The sequence below is a fragment of the Eleginops maclovinus genome, chromosome 22 (genome assembly GCF_036324505.1).
Source record: "Eleginops maclovinus isolate JMC-PN-2008 ecotype Puerto Natales chromosome 22, JC_Emac_rtc_rv5, whole genome shotgun sequence".
In the NCBI taxonomy this organism is placed as follows: domain Eukaryota; kingdom Metazoa; phylum Chordata; class Actinopteri; order Perciformes; family Eleginopidae; genus Eleginops; species Eleginops maclovinus.
In genome coordinates, this window is record NC_086370.1 from 346101 (window position 1) to 365601 (window position 19501).

General features: G+C 41.1%; 1 protein-coding gene across 1 annotated transcript; it reads right to left on the reverse strand.

The window, feature by feature from the left end:
• Positions 1 to 5209: 5209 nt before the first annotated feature.
• On the reverse strand, positions 5210 to 12437 carry LOC134859142 (E3 SUMO-protein ligase ZBED1-like). Its single transcript, XM_063875478.1, has 5 exons — positions 12214 to 12437; positions 9880 to 11470; positions 6276 to 6447; positions 5918 to 5997; positions 5210 to 5260 (listed from the first exon to the last, which is right to left on the reverse strand). The coding sequence occupies exons 1-5, from the start codon at positions 12273 to 12275 to the stop codon at positions 5210 to 5212; spliced, it is 1956 nt and encodes a 651-aa protein (XP_063731548.1). The 5' UTR covers positions 12276 to 12437.
• Positions 12438 to 19501: the final 7064 nt, after the last annotated feature.

The window sequence follows — 19501 nt, forward strand, 5'->3', positions numbered from 1 at the left end:
CCGAATGAATTATGGTGAGTTAGTCTACTATTGTAATGACAGCACTGTCGAGTGTCCGAATGACTTTGTGCCAGTCGTGTCATAGCCTACCATTGAGGCTGCTGTCAAACTGCAAAGCACTTTAAAATACAAACGTGTTGGCCATAGCCTACGTTGAACTGATGCCCCTTTCCCTTGTCTTTATTTGCAGGCACATTGATTCAAACCACAAATTAATCCATTGGAGATTGGTGTTCCACGGATGTGTGGACGGGTATAGTCGAACCATAATATATCTACGCTGTTTAACAAACAATAGGGGTTCTAGTGTGCTGACGCTGTTTGAAGAGGGAGTGCTGGACTTTGGGCTTCCATCAAGAGTCCGTTGCGACCGTGGAACTGAAAACTTAGAGGTTGCGCGTTTCATGCTGAGCAGAAGAGGATTGCATCGAGGAAGTGTCATTGCAGGCCGCAGCGTGCATAACCAAAGAATAGAAAGACTTTAGGCTGAGCTGAATCGTGTTGTCTCTTATTTTTATGTCGAACTTTTCACCTTTATGGAAAACCGAAACTATTTAGACTCATTGTCGGAGTTGCACCTGTTCGCACTGCATTACATTTATGTACCACGAATACAACGGGCTGCGAGTGACTTCCGTAATCAGTGGAATAATCATGCTTTATCGACTGAAAGATGTAGGACCCCACTCCAGCTTTGGTTCTCTGGCATCATCAGGAATGCAGGCCAGGACATCACAGGGGTCAATGGTGTCTTTGCACCAGTCGGATCCCAAGGTGCTGCTTACCGTGAAACCAGGGCCGTAGCCAGCATTTTGGAATAAGTGAGGTCCATGAGGCGATTTAAAAAAAATATATATAAATATTTTAAATTATATTGTTTTTTAGATATACATTTATGTATAATATATATATATATTTTATGTATTTATTAAATTACAAGTCACACAAGAGTTTTATTGTTTAAATGTCTTTTAATTGTATAAACCAGCATTTTCCCCCCAAAAAATGTACTGTACTATATTTACATTTTTTTTTATAGCAATAGTACACCACCATGTTTTTAAAGAATATAGGGGGTAACTTTGAACTTGATGAACTGAATGATGAATGATTCCACAATAAAAATAATATTCAAGTAGAAATAAATCATTGCAAATTACAGCCCCTAAAAGTACAAATGGCATCACCTAAAATCTCAACAATCAACTTTTTAATCAAATGCAAGCTGAATCCTCCTATGACCAGAGGCATCCCACCGTCGAAGGATATTCTCCCGGTCCACTTCCACTTTCTGATGCACATGCATCATCGCCAGGCCCGTCAGTCTGTCGTTGGACATGGTAGATCTAAGCCATGTCTTTAGTCTTCGCATGGCTGAGAATGACCTCTCACAGGCACAAGTTGTCACTGGCAAGGTTAAGAAAATCTTCAACATACATTTTATGTTAGGGAAGAATGACAGGTTGTGTTTTTGTAGAACTTCTAGGGCAAAAGAAGGAAGGGGGCCATCTTCAAATTTATGTCTCCAGCGCTCAATTTCCTGTCTGGCAGTGTCTTGGTCAGGGAGGTCTTCGTGGTACCACCGAAGCATCTCATCCTCTCGTGCTGGTGTTAAATATTTCAAGGATGATGGCACCAAGTATGATGCAAGGATAGGGGGCTTATTATTCTTGGCAAATCTCTCATCCAACTGAGCTGTGATGTGGTCCAAGAAGGGGTAGAAGAGATTTATCCTGTAATGGTCCTCCACTGATTCTGTGGTCACGTTTGCTCTGTATGTTTGTCTCACAGATACCCTCCGCTTGGCTGGGACAACACCTATTGAATTAGCCAATGCAGTGGCTTTCTCAAAGCACAACCTGGAACCTTTGTCCTCTCTTTGGTTGGCGATGACCTGCCGCATGTTTCTTGCTTCCTCATAGGCTGTGAGGATGTCCAAATTTGTAGTCTGCAGCAGTTTGGTTAAAGGATGTATGTATCCAAGTATTTCATTTACCATCACAGCTGTAATTATGGTCTCAAATGATTCCATGCTGTGCCTGAGGGTGGCAGCCTTTGCAGAAACAGAAGGTTTTTCAACCCCCATTTTTTCCAACACAGAATGCACCGCTGTGAACTTTTCCACCCATGCGCTGAGGGTGGTTGATCTGCTGCTCCATCTTGTGTCACTCATGAGTGGGATTCCTGATTTTTTTGTTGTTTGACCTTCTTTACTGGTTTCTGCCTCCAAAGCACCTTTTCTGGCACTAGATCCTGAAAAGAACACTGCAATTTCCTCAATAATAGACATTGTATTCCTCACTATAGGCAGATCTGAACAGCCATGCACTACAACTAAATTAAGTGCATGGCTCCTGCAGTGGGTGTACATTGCCCTGGGATGAACATCACTGATTCTTTTTTGGACTCCACTCACATGGCCACTCATTGTAGATGCCCCACACACAGAGAAATGGAAGTACCACTGTGTACCTAGATTGGTACAAATGCTTGTCGCTGGGGCAGTACCCTTCAAAAGAACAATAATGTACCCCTCTAAACAAGTACATTTATGTACCTCAGTCAGCTGTACTCTTGGGGTACATAAGGGTACCTGAGGTGGCTGGAATGTACCTGTTTACACAGGTACATTTATGTACCTCAGTCTGCTGTACCCTTGACAGTACACTTGCGTACCTTTTGATGGCTAAAAAGTACCTAATAAATCATTACAATGCGTACCCTTTATATATACTGAACAGTCCTTTAAAGGTACAATCTCAGTGAAAATACAGTCCCAATGAAAATGCACAAACAAGTAACAGGTATATTCAAATATGTTTATTATTCCATTTAAAAAAACATCACTTCAAATTTAAAACTGTCACAAATACATCAAAATTCATAGTTATTAACACTTCCCATAACATGTTAACATGGATTAAAAAATCTTATCAGGTCAAGTCATTTACATCACTTCACATTTAAACTGTCACAAACACATCAAAATTCATAGTTATTAACACTTCCCATCTCATAACATTTCAACTGTCACATAACAAATTAACATGGATTAGGAAGTCAGACAAACCAGACTACACAAAATATTTCAAGGGCACAAATAAAGCGTCATCAATAGAGTAAACATCTAAGGCCTGATGATCTACCTCATCCCCTGGACGCAAGATTGTCCAGTTTTTTTCAAATCTGACCCTATATGCATATAAGTGGCTGTCAAAAGCAAGCGGACACAAAGTTTGACCACATAACACCCAACATGTGTCTACATTGAGTATGTATTTCACCCTCCAAAATAATGGGATTTTCTCAGCATGGACATGACCAATTACAAAAACATCATTGAGGGCATACTTCACAGTATTCACTTGCAACTGGGAAACACGTTGCAGGATTTTTCCTTCAAACTGCACATCACGGAAGACATCATGTGTCTGCAAAGTGTTTCTCAAGTCTACTGGTAGTGCTGAAAATGGTGTACGTGTGCTTTTACTATTGGACTTTTCAAAATCATTCAGTAGAATAGAAGAAAACTCCCAGCATTGTTTAAACTGATGTCGAGTGCATAGAGTGCTAGTAACATTTCCAAAGTTCTTACTGTTCTTTGCTATCTCCTTAAAATATTGATGCTTGCTTTCGTATCTCATGCACCATAAGAAACGTAGAGGTCCATACATTGCAATCAATCGTGGATAATGAGTTAGGTAGTGGCACTTGGGAGTCAATACATTTCCAAATACATTTGTTAACTCTGTTAAGAAATCTTCAATACATATTTTGAGATAACCAAGGTCATCTTTTCTGATCTGTGAAGCAAAAACAATCTCCATGACTTCTCTACAGAGCAAGTACACATGCCAGTAAGGACTACCAGGTGGGACATGACGAGCCATTAAAAGGGGTAAAAGCCTAAACAGACACCATTTCTGGCTTGCAGATCCAACTATGGACTTCCGCAATGACATTTCTGTTAAAGGCACTGGTTTGTTTTTTACATCATTTTTCCCAAAGGACAACTGATTTAGTTCCTCATTAAATTCACGAATGGTTATATGCCTTTGTTTTCGCGCTTCAGCAATGACCAATTTCATAACGAGTGGCATTATCCCTTCCAATGCGTCATGCATGATGTCAGGGGGGAAAGCTTTGGTGACATCAAAGTAGTCCAGTGCATTAAATGGACACTGGCCTTTGACACCATATAAAGTCAGTCTGTCACGGTCATCAATATCACTCTCAACATGGTAAGTATGTACATCTGTGGTTCTCAATACAAAGGAGTCCTCACAAAAGTGTTTCTTCATGTCAGAATAAGATGCCATACAAAACCGACAAATCCTGCCTGAATTGAAACACATTGAATACCCAGCAATCATGTGAGCAGACAAGTTATCGCAGGAAAATGTAACAAGGGCAGCTTTTACTGTGTGCTCTGTTCCATGAAAACATAAAGTGAAACCATGACTAGACAAAGTCCTCAGGTCATCTATGATTGGTTGCAGGATGTCAGTTAAGCCAAATTCTTTCATATGGATGTGACGCACCAGTAATGCAAGGTGAATATGGTTCAAGCTTGATCTATATCTATCACTTATGTTCCCTACAGTGTAATAGAATGCACAAAGCTTGTATTTGTTTCTTTTTGACCCTAAAGGATTAACAATTTGAAACTCGTCTTCATAAAAATGAAGTCGGAGAGCCTGTGGATTGTCTTGAAAGTACAGGTGTTGCCTGAAGTACTCTCCATCAGTGTACTCTCCCAAAATCTCACCATCTCTAGCTTTTGTACCATCTGCAACTATTTGCTCCCAGACATCTTCGAGAGAACAGTATTTTTGGAGCACTTGAGTCATAGGCACATAAGAAAAATATCCAACTTTGTTCCCTGAAGCACCTCTAAGTGTATAACTAACTGGTTCAATGAAGCCCATTTTAGTTTTGCAGTGACTTTTTATCATATACGGTGAACGAATTGTTTCACATGCCTTGTCAAAAAAGTCTTTAGAGGAAAGAACACTGTTCAGCTCTTCACATTCAGTCACATTAAAACCATTCTTTTCAAGATGATACAAAATAAAGGCATCGTAGTTCTCTTTAAAAAAACAAAGAAGAAACTGAAGACTATCAACAATATCCTGCTGTACAGAGATGGGAAGGGCATTTTTTTCTCTTGACTTCAAAACAAATCCAAACAAATGATCTTTTAGACCATCTAGAAGTTGTTCCACACTTGGTGGCGTATGTGGCGTTTGCTGGACTGATTCTGAAGGGGGAAGTTCAAGATTAGCTTGTTCTTCTAAAATGTCAATTTCCTGTGTGTGAAAAAAGTCTTTTTTATGTTTCCTATATACATGCCGTCTAAAGGAGTGGTACTTTGAAAACGCTGATTGACAGTCTGATAAACCACAAGTGATGTGGAAATTGGGTTCGTTAGCATGAACAAGTCCAACATGCTGAATTAGTTTTGTGAGGGTAAAAGTTCTGCGCAAGCACTTGGTACATTGATGTTGTGGTGGCATGATCAGTACAGAAGATTAACAACACGGGTCACAGGTGTCGACAGCTTCTCTCCATCCAAAATCTGTGCAATAATCCTCTGGAAGAAGGCCATGGTATGTTTGAGGTGGGAAGGATATTCCATGTTGAACACGTAATACATACAAAATACGGCGTTGAATGCCTCCTCAATTCCTGTGCAGGAGCAGACCTCAACGCCGTCTACTTTGATGACACTTCCAGATCTGCCAGCAAAAACAGTTGTCCAGTCTTGGTCCTTAACCTGAATTGTTGGATAAGGGGTGTTTGGCTCGCTCTGTGCAGAAAAAGAGGCAGCAAAGAAAGAAAAGAGGGAGATTGGTCAGAAGTACAGACACCTAAGCATTCAAATGTTATGTGTCCTAAACCAGTCAAATTATGTTACCTGTCCTCGAATGACCAAGTTCTCAATTTTTTCTCTGAAGATTGAAGGCAGCAGGAGAATGGCGCCTCTGAAGTCAATGGCTTGAAAAACACAAGCACAAATACAATATCAACATCAGTAATTTACAACAGTTTTGGATCACTAAACTGGGGTTTGTTAAAAACCTTTAACAAGGATTTAATGTAGTACTATGTAGGATTGCTCCGTAAAATATTACAGAAACATCACAATGACTCCGAAGCTGTTTAACTAAGGTAAATTAAGATAAATAAAACTGCATAGGACCTCTTTAAATGTAACAGCCCTTTGGCAATGAAAACTAAGCTAAGAGACAAAACCCACATTAGATGATCATTACCTGCATGATCCTGAGCCAGGGCATCAGCTCGGGCATCTTGGTACATCTTCTTAAGTGGAGAGGAATTCTTAACTAAATCTAGGAGCTTTGGAAGTACTGCCAGTAGGTTGTCATTGATGCGCCTATAGACTGGCACTATGGAAGAGTGCATGGAGTCCAGTTCATCATATAACTGAGAGGAAAAAGATACAAAACAAAAGCGGGGGAAAGACGAAGAAACAGGATTTATTGGTGGTGACTGCAAAACAAAGTACCACACAGTCATTTTGATGGGGTGGCTCAGTTATGTAGTAATTTAAATCATTTTAAAAAATGTGTAAATGTTAAAAGCCATTTGATTTCATTCTAAAAACTTACCCCAGAGGTCGTCGACAGAAATGGGTACTTCTTAATTACATCAGACACTGACATTCCCCCCACAATTTCCTTTCTTCTCCATGCAAATGTTCTCCTCATACGGTCTTTGACGATATTTAGATCAGGATGCATCTTTTTATATTCTCCCATTAACACTTTTATGTGTTCCTCAATGGAGGCGACATCCTCTCCGATAACATCAAACTGCATAGGACAAATACAACCATGAAACTCATTATATACAATAAGATTGCGTCTGGGTTGTTACACTATAACTCCCCTTAACCTGAAGTTGACGCCAGTGATTATTTTATGTAGTATCAAATGGTTAAAAACCAAAGCAAAGACAACCATTGATATAGGCATACTGTCATTTGAAACATTGGTACAGGCCGAAATTCTCAATCAGTGCACCACCAATTAATGGGAACATGAATATAGCTTACTGCTGCTGCTGCTGCTCGATTCCGTTTCACTGCTGCAGATGTATCGGTCGCCTGTGATTTCCTCGACTGGGCATATTTCTCTTTGTACTTTCTCACTTCTGTGTCATCAACTAGCGGTGCACGCTCAGTCTTGAATTTTCGTTTGAGTGACATGTGCCAAGTGTGCTGCAGGAAAGAAACACACACACACACACGCACAATTATACAGTTTCAAAATAATTTTACTAGATCATTGCTTTTTCTTAACCAACAAATTATATTTAATTGTCATATTTCATCCATACATACTTACATAACCATTGCCATCAATATCTTTCAAAAAAGGGTACTTCAGGATCAGTGCTTTGGCAACATTAACATAGTCTGTGTTACTTGGAAACCTGTGGGGTGGGAAGTAATTTCATAAATAAAACAAGTTTGTATCACAATATAGCATAGTTTTCTATTTGCAGATTTCTAATTTAACTATAATTCAAATGCTGAATATGTTGCCACTTACATTGTGTATGCCGCCATCATCTCATACAAACTGCGCACTATAGTGTGCCGGTATTTTGCCACCTTGTGGCATGGTTCCTTGGCATCCAGTTGTTTTTGTACATCAGTTGGAAACTGCGGAATGAATATAACAGCTGGAAGCCCCGCACTGCAAAGTAAAACAAGCCTCCATCTCAATTTATATATGGGACAATCAAAGTCAGGCAGAGATTAATCTGTTGTATGATGCAACACATGACATACAGCCTTCTCCAAATGGAATGAGACACATTTCTCCTGATATTGAATGAAACAAATAACAATCATGAATAGTTATATTAGTAGTAATTCCACAACATACCGTGTTGCCATTGAGGAGGCTGGAGTATCATCAACAAACTCAAATTGAGGTTCAACATCTGGCAAAGGGGTCAGCACCTCAACATCCAGGGTTACAATTTTCTTCTGCTGCACAAAATCTCGGAACTTCAGTTGCTTTTTGAAAGACTTCGGAAAGAGGTATGCAAGCATTGCTTCTGTAAGACCACGATCCACTGTTTCTCCATCCACATCATTCTCTAAGTCATAAGAGACAACCATTACCAAAATTAGAAGAAAAATTATCACATTTACACCAGCTACAACAAAAAAATACATACCTCTCACTTATTGGAATGAATAAATACAGCTGTTTATTGTTCACATACACATCCATGCGTATAATCTAATTCTGAGATGTGGAGTCTGACTTGAGTGACAAAATGGCGCAAAGCCCGGTTTCAAAAAAACGTGGTGGTGCAAGCAGGTGGCATCATAGATATTATAAAGCTTTATGATATCTATGAGTGGCATTGTCTACATGTCTATCCAAACAGTTACGATTAAGTAAAACCAACGTTTTTTAACAGTTGTATATTCACCAACAACTTTAAAGCATGTTTAAAGTTCAAATTAATTTCAGGTGGTTAGCTTCCAGGTTGGATAGCACAACTGCTAATATTAGACGAACTGCCAACGATTGGAAGCTATCATCGGCTAACAAGAGCATGGCAGTCTTGTCTCCTGTTCAGACTATAACTTTATCTTTGAACAATTTACACAATCATCTTCTCGCATTGTAGGTGCTAGCACCTGAGAGAAAACATAGGTGAACGTTTGCAGTTTTCTACCTAGCTTATCGCGCTAACGTTAGCGTGCTAATTGCACTGACACAAGTAGGTGCATTCAAACAGCGCATGGCAGTTCAACTGGAATGATCTGGTGCTAACATTACATTCTAACAGTAATTGCATTGTTACCTTCGTCAAACTCACGTCCAGTTTCACTGCATGTTCGTGGAGAACTACCTCCTACCTAGCTAATCGCGTTAACGTTAGCGTGCTAATTGCCTTGGGTTTTCGTCGAACTTGTGAACAATCGCAAACCGTCCTTTGCGATTGTTCACAAACGTTCGATGAAAACCCGAGGCAATTAGCACGCTAACATTAGCGCGATTAGCTAGGTAGCAACCGGCACACACCTGCTTTTACACTTTCTCCATGCAGCAGCAGTATTGTTAATTGAAGCATAGAACAAACATCGTTTCAAAAAGCAATACTAGAACACTCACCAAAAAATTTTCCCATCTCCTCTTCTGTTGTTTCCAATCCAGTAGAGCTGTCCCAAACGATTATTTTTCAAACGATTAATCTAGAGATTATTTTTTCGATTAGTCGACTAATCTAACGACTAATCTAACGACTAATTTTACGATTAATCTAACGATTAATCTACCGATTATTTTTTCAGTTACCGATTATTTCACATTACAACTTTTCACACAATATGGATATGAAGACATGTGTTGTTAATATATTATTTTTTATTAAACATGCCACTTTATTCCAAACATGGCACTTATATTGTGCAAAGTGCAAACTGCAAAATAACGCATTTGATGCCAAATGTAGCATCTCACAAATTAACAAAATAAATAATAAGTCACCCAGGAGGAATATTCCAAAAACTAAAAATAAAAAACTCTACTACTCCTTCCTCCCTCTGTCTTTGCGCAAACATAGCACTTATATTTTGCAAACTGAAAAGTGTCGGTGCCAGATGCAGCATTTAACAAATAAATGAATGTCACCCAGGAGGAATATCTTCTTCCTCTCTCTCTCTTTGTGTGTGTGTGTGTGTGTGTGTGTGTGTGTGTGTGTGTGTGTGTGTGTGTGTGTGTGTGTGTGTGTGTGTGTGTGTGTGTGTGTGTGTTGAATTCAAGATATAGTTTGACGGTTGGAGTGGAGGAATGTTAACATGTCAACATGATCCGGCGTCAGACTTGCCCTTTTCTTGGTTACAATATTTCCAGCATCTGAAAAAAGACGTTCTGATGGAGTGGAGGGTGCAGGCACAGACAAGTAGGATTTGGCTAGAACTGCCAGGTTGGGGAACCTTCCTGCATTTTCCTTCCACCATTGAAGTGGGCTTGTATCCCTTGGAATGCAACTCTCCCCAAAATACAAAAGAACCTCATTTCTCACAGATTCACCCTCAGCACTGTCCTCCTGGCCAATATCCTCGGTGCCCTCCCCCTCAGAGTCCGAGCCAAGCAGAATGTCCAGCATAGAGGTGTTCTTTCGCTGGGGACTGGCCGAGTGCTCCTGCTCAATCGTTTGCAGTTGTTGCTTGGCTCTTTTGATATCAATTATCAGAGCCTGAATTTGTACTTGTACCTTCAAAGCATCCTCGGGTGACAGGAACTTCAACCTACGAAAGCGGGGGTCAAGGGCAGCAGCAATGATGGCCACATTTTTTCCATTCTCTGTAAAAGCAGACTCAGACACCCACCTTGCCTGCATCTCTTGGTCTGCAGCAATCTGAAAAGAATTCACAGCAGCAGACTCGTATGTGGTTTTCTTTGTAGACTTATGGAGACCCTTCAGCAGTGGAGGTAAAACAGATATTGTGACATAGGACTCTCCACTGAGAAAAACAGTGGCCTGTTCGAAAGGCTTGAGGACCTGCTCCAGTTCCTCTAGCAAGATCCACTGATCATTCCTCAAATCCAGGTACTGCTTCCCACGCTGTGTAACGTCTGGGTCCGAAAGTGTTGCGACCACCGGCCACCGTTGTTCCAAAAGGCGACTCACCATGTAGTATGAGCTGTTCCATCTTACAGAGACATCCTGGAGCAGGGTATGCTCAGCTGTACCCCACTGTTTTTGTTTCTGTTTCAGCTTGCTGCTAGCAGGCTCACTTTTCTTGAAATGCTTCACAAGACACCGTGCAGCCCCGAGTGTCCTGTCGATCATGGGGTTGTTCTTCAAGGCATGATTCACCACCAACTGAAGTGTATGGCCGGCACAACGATGTGATGCTACCCCATGTTTCTCCTCTAGGATGCGAAGAGCTGCAACAACATTTGCTGCGTTATCATGTACAATCGCCAGTACATTATCTCGAAGGGAGAAATCAAATTTATCTGCCACCATCTCAACCCAAGAGGCAATATTTTCAGCAGTGTGGCGCTCCTCAAGCGGCATTGTAGTTAAGCTAAACGAGGTCAGCTCCCAATTCTCATTTATAAAATGACAGGTGACACCTAAATATGCCTCAGTGGCCAGACTGGTCCAAGCATCGGTTGTTAGGGACAGTTTGGACAGGCTTTTTTTAACTTCACTTTTCACTTTGTCCATGGTAGCCACATACTTCTTTTCCATTAGGTCAGTAAAGTGGCGCCTGGATGGAAGGGTGTATCCTGAGTGGAAAGTGTTTACCATTTCACGGAAGCCTTCACCTTCCACAATCGCAAGGGGCCTCATGTCCTTCACAATCATGGAGACGATGCTGTTGGTGAACACACTAGCCTCCTGGGGTGTGCAAGGTGCCTGGTTCTTTTTATGGAAAAAGTCACCCATACTGCTTTGCTTACTCCTGTAAAGGCAAAAAACATAAAGCACATGAATATTCACAGCAGCAAATCAAAAATATAGCATCGTCCACATCATTGCTGTTATTAATTATGATACATTTTGCTAACAGTAGGATATACTACAGCCATCTCAGAGGCTCAACTTCAAAAATGATTCATGTTATTTAAATTGTCAACTTGTAATGCGTGTTTACTACTTGGAACTGGTTGCTACTAGATCGTGGAATTTCGACAGTCAACAGGTAGACTAGAACTACATAATGGCAGAGTATAAAATCCACCGTCCGGTGTTAGCCAACAGATAACAGAAACATGTCGGGACTGGTAGCGCTAACATCTTTAAACTAGGCAAACACGGGACCATATTTATGCAATTTATGTGTTTGTTTATGCAATATGACACTAGTAAGCGTTAATGTTTCTAGCGTCTAGTGTAAGCGGACATTTTATGTTTCACGCGAGCAAACTTGAATGTTTAAAGACGTCAATTCAATAGACCTACATCGTAAGCTGAAGGCAGCCACGTTAGGCTAATGTGCAAGTGTTGGTGTTTAAAACCACGTTATGCTAATGTGTGCTGATGTATGCTGTTCTGTATTTGCAGAATAATTGACGAGTAAAGGAAGGATTTAAAACCTAAATGCACGCCTGGAAGATTCCTTGTGTCCAAGTGTGCAACATTTAGCCTACTGCAACTACTGCTACTGCTTGATAAATTAACATAAATGAAATCAACAGAACTTACGGTGTTTTACTGCCATCCTGACACAGAGCTCCAGGGTGTTTTCTCTTCAGATGTTCGTGCATCGCTGATGTACTGCTGTGGTAAGCCGACTGAAATTTGCATAGTCTGCAAATAACCACATTATTAGTCGCGTTGAGGGTGAAAAATTCCCAGACTTTAGAAGTCCGTGTGCGTGTTTTTTTCGCTATGTGCTCTTCAGTGCCATGTTCAGTGCTCCCACTACTGCTTGCCGCTGCCATCATTATGAATTCTTCTTCTTCCGTTTTAAACTAAGGCGTCTAACACCGATTGGCGACTCTGGTGCATATTTACTGCCACCGCTGGACTGGAGTGAGAGTTTATCTAGTGGGTTGTTTGGAACGGGACTTCAACCAAAAAAAAAAAAAAAAACGACGCATCGACGCAAATTATTCATGTCGACGAATTTATGACGTCGAATAAGTCGACTATGTCGACTAGTCGTCCCAGCTCTACAATCCAGCTTGCTGGAGTTGATCGAGGAGCTCCTCTGTTGTGAGTGCTGCCAGCGACATCTTTACCTGATCTGCCAGTTCCCGCCGAGACTAACGGTTGCAAATTTAAATTATGAATTTAAAGAACTGTGAAGCCTGACGTGCACATGTACGGTACGTCATCAATTTCACAAAAATGGAAAGATAACAATTAATACATTAATTAATAAATAAAAAGATAGTGTACGATGGTACAACATCAAAATCAAAATTTTAGCAAGTTTGTAAAGTTTCCGTTTCTGCTAGTATTGGTAAATTACAAATCATATTAAAGTAAGGCTAAATTTGGTCATTACCTTGATCCAAGAATAGGCTATTCTATCTTGTTAGGGTTTTGAGATAAGCTCATTTTCATGTCAGTTGTCAAAATAGGTATTTTATTGTGTTTGAAACCTTCATTTGCAGCATTTGGTGAAGGGTACAGAGAGTTATGGGTACAAATATGTACTTTCTCATGTTATGTACTTTGAAATGTACAATGTTGTACCTCAAAAGGGCCTGTCCTGTACCCTTTAAGGTACAATTCACTTAAAGGAACAAATCTGTACCTGAGAGTATAATAGTGTACCCCATGTGTACGTTTATTTCTGACAGTGCATCATATCCTTGGCCCCTTAAATACTCAGTGTGAAGTCCCCATTCAGTCAGCTGTCGAAGAATTACTGTGGCTATTGTCTTCGCATCTTGCTGAGTCAAAGGGCAGAATCCAAGAAAGTCCTCTCTTATTTCAGAACTCTCTCCCTCCCCACTCACATACCGAACGCAGAGTGATAGTTGCTCAATTCCACTGATATCCATTGACTCATCAGCTAAAACAGTGAAGAACTTCGCTGTTTTGATATTGTTGATAAGAGTCTCCCTTATGTCCTCTGCACAGCATGCAATGAGATCATTCTGAATTTGTGGGGATATGTATTTTGCATTCTTGGCTGCAGTCTCCAGATGTTGCTTGAGTGTAGTGTCAAACTGTGCTTTCCAGTTAACAAAATAGTTAAAATTTCCATTTTCACTGGATCCCTCCCAGTTCCCCCGGAAAGGCACATTTCTTTTCCCTAAACATACAATGATGTCTATGATGGAGAGCAAAGCCTTGCGGTTAGCCATGACCTTGTCATCATATTGCTTGCTGATAACAGATTTAATATCTTTCTTTTGGCCTTGTGTGATCAACATGAATTTTCAGCCAATTCGGTGGCTCTCTGGTGTCCCTCTGAATGGCTATGCCTTGGGATCACGCCTCTTTTATCACCAACTGCATTTTTCCAGTCAGTAAAGCCCTTTGTAAGGAAGCTAAAGTTTTTTCCTTTTACTTTATTAAAGCAGAGGCAAGTGGCACAATAAGCTGCATCCTCAGATGGCGAGTAGCTCAGCCATTCATAATTTTTCTCCCACTGGGGATTGTACCTCAGCTGTTTTCCTCCCAAGGCACGTTTGGGATAGCTAGCTATATCCCTGTGGTGCTAACCACCGATTTTGGAGTACACTTTTTTTCTCATCATCTGTAAGGGCATCACCATTAATAACTTTGTTTTTTACCCTAACCGGATCAAAGGGATGCTGAGGGCATGAACTTCCAATTTCTTCTCCCCCTATTTCCATGTTTCCCTGCTCCCTGCTGTATTCATTCTCTGCGCTTCTCTGCCCTCCCTCCTCCACTGTGTGCCTCTGCGCTTCATCATCCTCTGCGCTTCTCTGCCCTCCCTCCTCCACTGTGTGCCTCTGCGCTTCATCATCCTCTGCGCTTCTCTGCCCTCCCTCCTCCACTGTGTGCCTCTGCGCTTCATCATCCTCTGTGTGCCTCTCTCCTTCCATCTCTGAATGACTCTCTTCTCTGTGCTCCAGCTTACTTTCCCTATTCTCTCTTTCATCCTCCTTGCTTTCCTGTTTACTATCTCCATCTCTGTCCTTTTCTTTCTTTTTCTTTGACAGAAATGCATCCATTGTGTTTTGTTTTAATCTCTTGGACATGGTTGGCCTGCTCTTTGTGACTTGTTTTCTGTGGAATGGGTATATTAAAATTAATATGAGCTGAAAACGTGCTAGATTAACTGAACATTAATATCTAAAGGTGCCCCCTCCAAATTTAACCCATAGCCTAACCCAATAAAGTCAATAAGACTAGATGCTTATTAATCTACCTGAAAAGGAAGCTTTGGCTGATCCTACAGTATGGGTCTAATGCCAAAGTAGCCAACAAATAGGGCTTTGACTTTTGCCCAAAAATCATATTCGAAGTTCGTTTGTTTATTAATATTAAAGTTCGAATGTATTCGAATATTTATTAATAATATTTTGACCATTAAATGTCTTCAGTAAGACCAATATTAGTATCACACTTCAGTTCGATGTTCTGTCCACCAGAGGGCAGTGTATCAGTCAATGGCGGGTGTCCGTAATATGTACAACATTAGTGTGGGTCCCACATATGACAGTTAACGCTCCATCGGAAATACACGAGCTTACAGGAACCTTTCGTGACGTGCACCTAGTCAGTCAATGATGCTTTCGGAAGAAAAACACAGTCACTTGTTTTGGTTTTTTTAATTGTATTATTATCAGACTCTGGATTAAACACAAACAGTTTTATCCACTGTTCTCATCAAAAATAAATAAAAAAATAAGCCAGTCAGGCTAAGTAGGCTACTGAAAAGACAAAATAAATAAAGGTAGGCCCTAATAGGCTATTCAAAACAAGCACACCCTACCTTATGGCCAGCCATTACTGACATTGTTAAGCGATCTGACCGCAATTACCAAAAATAAAGGCACTTTGTGAATGTAGAACACCTTGAGAACACGTCGAGATACAGGGCAATCAAACATGTAGCCTAGGGCTAAATTAGAACTCGTCGCCATTATGGGCTATCTGGCTGCAGAATTTTTTAAGTTGTTCGCCAGAAACACAAGGTGATTCACATTTTCTGGCTCAAGAGAAGAGCGTTGCTTTGTGACTATGTTTCCCGCGGTGGAAAATACTCGTTCCGCCCTCACGGATGTCCCGCATATTGCCAGGTAGCTGCGTGCCAGTTTAGCGAGATGGGGGTACTTGGGGCTTCTCTCCTTCCAGCAGGACAGCGGGTTGCTGTCAGACGGGGGTGGGAGCTCACTGTCGTAGGCCATCATTTCTCTTAGGAGCACATCTTCACTCGGTCTGGCTGTTAAAAATCAATTAGTTTTTGTTAAGGTGTTGTTTAGGCTACATTTTATACGAACTTTTTATATTTCCAATGTAGGTAAGAGTTTGAGTTGTTATGAAAGGCACTCGATAATTTAAACGTTTTGTATAATTTATTATTGATAATAACATCATTATTACCTCCTGCTCCTGCCGAGTTTTGGCAGTACACATCGCCAAAGAGGTCCCCCAATCGCGCTAAGTGCATTCTTTTCCTTGCGCTGCTCCCTAGGGTCGCTAGTCGTGGCGTTCTCATCTTGGCCATCCTCTTCGCATGTCTCCTCGCTGACCTCTGCAAGCTCCCTCTGAACCTTATCTCGCACTGCCTGCCGCGACTCTTGTTCTAAATGAACCAGTCGGTGAAAACGCGGGTCGAGGTAGCTGGCTGTGTTCAGTAGCAAGAATGCATGTTTGTCGGGGCCATATCGCGCCTTCAGATCAGTTGACATCATGGTTTTCATCTCCTTTACTCCTGCCGGGTCATCGGTGGAGGGCTTCAGTTGGGTCAGAAGCACATACTGCAGGGGGAGGACCGCTGATGCTGTTGGGTAGTTTTCTGTTGACAGCGCCTGGGTGGCTACTTTGAAGGGCCTCAGCACGTCTTTCACCTGTGGGACAAACACACAATTAATATTAACTTATCCTAGCGCCACTAGTTAGATAGCTAGCGCAGTTAGGTGTCGTTACAAAAAAAAAAAAACACACAAACTTAGCTAACGTTAACTAGCCTTACGTGTTACTACGTTTGCAACAGTAATATTAACAACATTAGGGACATAATATTATTAGACCTAACAATATAGCCAACGTCACTGACCTTCTCCATTAGCGTCCACTCCACACTGGTGAGCTCCAGACGGCTGAGTTTCTTCTCCATAATCACTGCTGCAACCGGGGCTTGTTGATCAGCTGCTCGACAGATCATATCGTATGTACTATTCCAGCGGGTGGGGCAGTCGTTGATGAGCTGGATTGGTTTCATACCAAGGAGCTTTTGCTTGGCCTCCAGGAGGTAGCTGTCTGTAGGGGAGTGCTTAAAATGCTGAGTGGCAGCCTTGAGGCGACTGACTGATGTTGCAACGGAACGCTGTGCAAGCCCTTTTCTCGCTGCCAGATTAATTGTATGAGCCATGCACGGGATATCAGTGATCCCCAAGTGCCTCTCTACAGCATTTACATAGTTGTGTGCATTGTCTTTAGTGATGGCAAGCACAGACTCAAGCTCTATGTGGTACTCTCGTAGAATACTGCCGATGCATTCTGAGACATTCGCTGCTGTGTGAGCAGTTTGAAGCTCAGACGTGTCCAGGACTACATTTCTCATCTCCCAGTCCTCGTCGATGAAATGGGCTGCTACCGTAACATATGACTCAGTAGCCAAAGAACTCCACCCGTCAGTTGTCAGTGCGAGGTTTTCACCCTGAAGCATTTCCCTTATGCCACCCTTGGTTGTGTCGTACAGCTTCGTTATTTTATTATTCATGGTCCTGTAGCAGGGGATCTTGAACCTTGGCTCTAGCTCGTGGACGAAAGCTAGAAACCCGCTCCCATATATTAAGTTAATGGGCCTCATATCCTCACAAACAAACCGTGCCAGCAAATCTGTCACTTTGTTTTGACGGGCATAGGGTAGGCCTCGTGGTGATAGCATGGAGTCGATTCTGACCTGCCTCGTCCCCGATCCCTCCCCCTCCTCCGCTTCCAGCTTGCCGGGATGAAGTGTTGACAGGTGGGCTCTCAAATTGCTGGTCGTCGTGTGGTATACGAGTTTGGTCCTACATATTTTACAGATTACTTTGTCCTTACTCAGGATTTTCCCCTCTTTCGTCGGGAACCCAAAGAAGCGCCACACATTACTTTTTAAATGGTCAGGGGTGTGGATTTCGACCTCCTCATCAGGCGTAGTTGTCGTTGGCGCGGCCATTGTTTTAGAATATTGTTTTAAAATAAGCGCGATTGCGCGAACCAGGAGGATGCCAACGTCATAGGTCTACAGGAGCCCAGATGACCAATAATAGCCTTGATAATGAGCTCGCGGTTTTACTTCACCAGGCGTGAAAAAAACCTTGGAATCTGAATTGAAAACAACACTAATAAAAAATAATTCCCATATAGGTTCGAATGTTAAGGGCTCCCTAAAATTCGTTCGAATTTCTTTATTTTTTTAAACAATCGAATTATATTCGAACAACGAAGTTCGAGGTCAAAGCCCTACCAACAAATGAGCTAAAATATCCGTTGAAGTCGTGGACAGTCCCAAAACGGATATTTAAAACGGATATTTTGCTCATTTGGACACTATTTTAACGGTACAGGGTAAAATAGTAGCCTACTTTCACTTACCAAATGGTTTCTTGACGTTGACACAGGCTAGAAGTTACTGTCGTTACTGCTATCATTCACACACTGACTTCATGTCGGCTGAACATTCTTATCCTCGCGTCGCACGCGCGCTTTGTGTTATTTTTTTTCTTAGTTCTGCACACGTAAACGCAAAAAGCCGAAAGTGCACACAGGAAACCGAAAACAAAGCCCATGGATGTTAACCACAATCTGCAAAGCACGTTTCACAGAGGTTTAATGAGAGGTTTTTAATGTTTGATTCAGTTGGGCATTTTTGATGTTCAAAAAAAAAAAACCTGGGATGAAATAAGCGAGGTCCGGACCTCCCTTACCTCTAATGTGGCTACGGCCATGCGTGAAACATCTCCTGAACTCCAATTCAACAGCGTCGTAGAAGTTCCTGATAATGATTTTCATGTAAATGACACTACTATAGCAGAGATCCGTCATACAATTGATCCTTTAGAGGATGACGGAAACTACGGAATAAATATGTTTGTTACTCTTGTTAATTTGAATGAATTGTTTTAATTCATTTCAGTGCTTGTTTGTAAAACAGTGTGAACATCTGTGTGTGTGTTTACATGAGATGCATCTGTCTCTGCATACTGTACTGACTGTGAGGGAGTGCGTGTGTAAGTGTGGATGGGTCATTCTACAGATTTGGTGCCAGTTGTGATTTGGGAGGATGAAATACTGAACATTAAAATGTTAAACTTTTTTTTATTGATGTGACAAAGTAATATGTTTACTTAATAGAAAATACCTTTTCCCATCTTAACATAGAGTATTAAGTTATTATTCTGCATTATTTTCTCAAACAAGTCCCAATTTAATTCAACCCCATCACAGTCATTTTGTTATTCAACTATTCATTTTTCCACTAAGCTTGAGATCAGCTTCTGGCATAATCTCACAGTTTAGATGTCCCTTGTAAATAACGGCATATTGTAATTAAAGATATATATTTTTTTAAATGAAAAGCACCATCCTTTCCATCTTATGATGAAGAAATTTCGAATCTAACTTCACATTTTCGCTAGAAATGTCAAGAATGCTGCCTAATTCCTGACAAAATGTAAATAGACATATTTACCCTGATTTAATACACACAATAAAGAAACCATTGATATTATATTTTGTGTATTTAATACAAAAATGTAAAAAAATGATCTCATAACAGGGATGAATGCATCGTAACAGGGTTGAGTGAAAAGTATCACGTGTCATATGTTTTATCTTTTTTTTTGTGAGATCA

Coding starts and splice junctions, on each gene's coding strand:
- LOC134859142 (XM_063875478.1), bottom strand. CDS start 12,275: ATGCACGAACATCTGAAGAGAAAACACCCTGGAGCTCTGTGTCAGGAT. Junction 6,448..9,879: donor ATATTGTAACCAAGAAAAGG/GCAAGTCTGACG, acceptor TTTTCCTCTCAG/TTATATGATGAACTGGACTC. Junction 5,998..6,275: donor CCTGGCTCAGGATCATGCAG/GTAATGATCATC, acceptor GTGTTTTTCAAG/CCATTGACTTCAGAGGCGCC.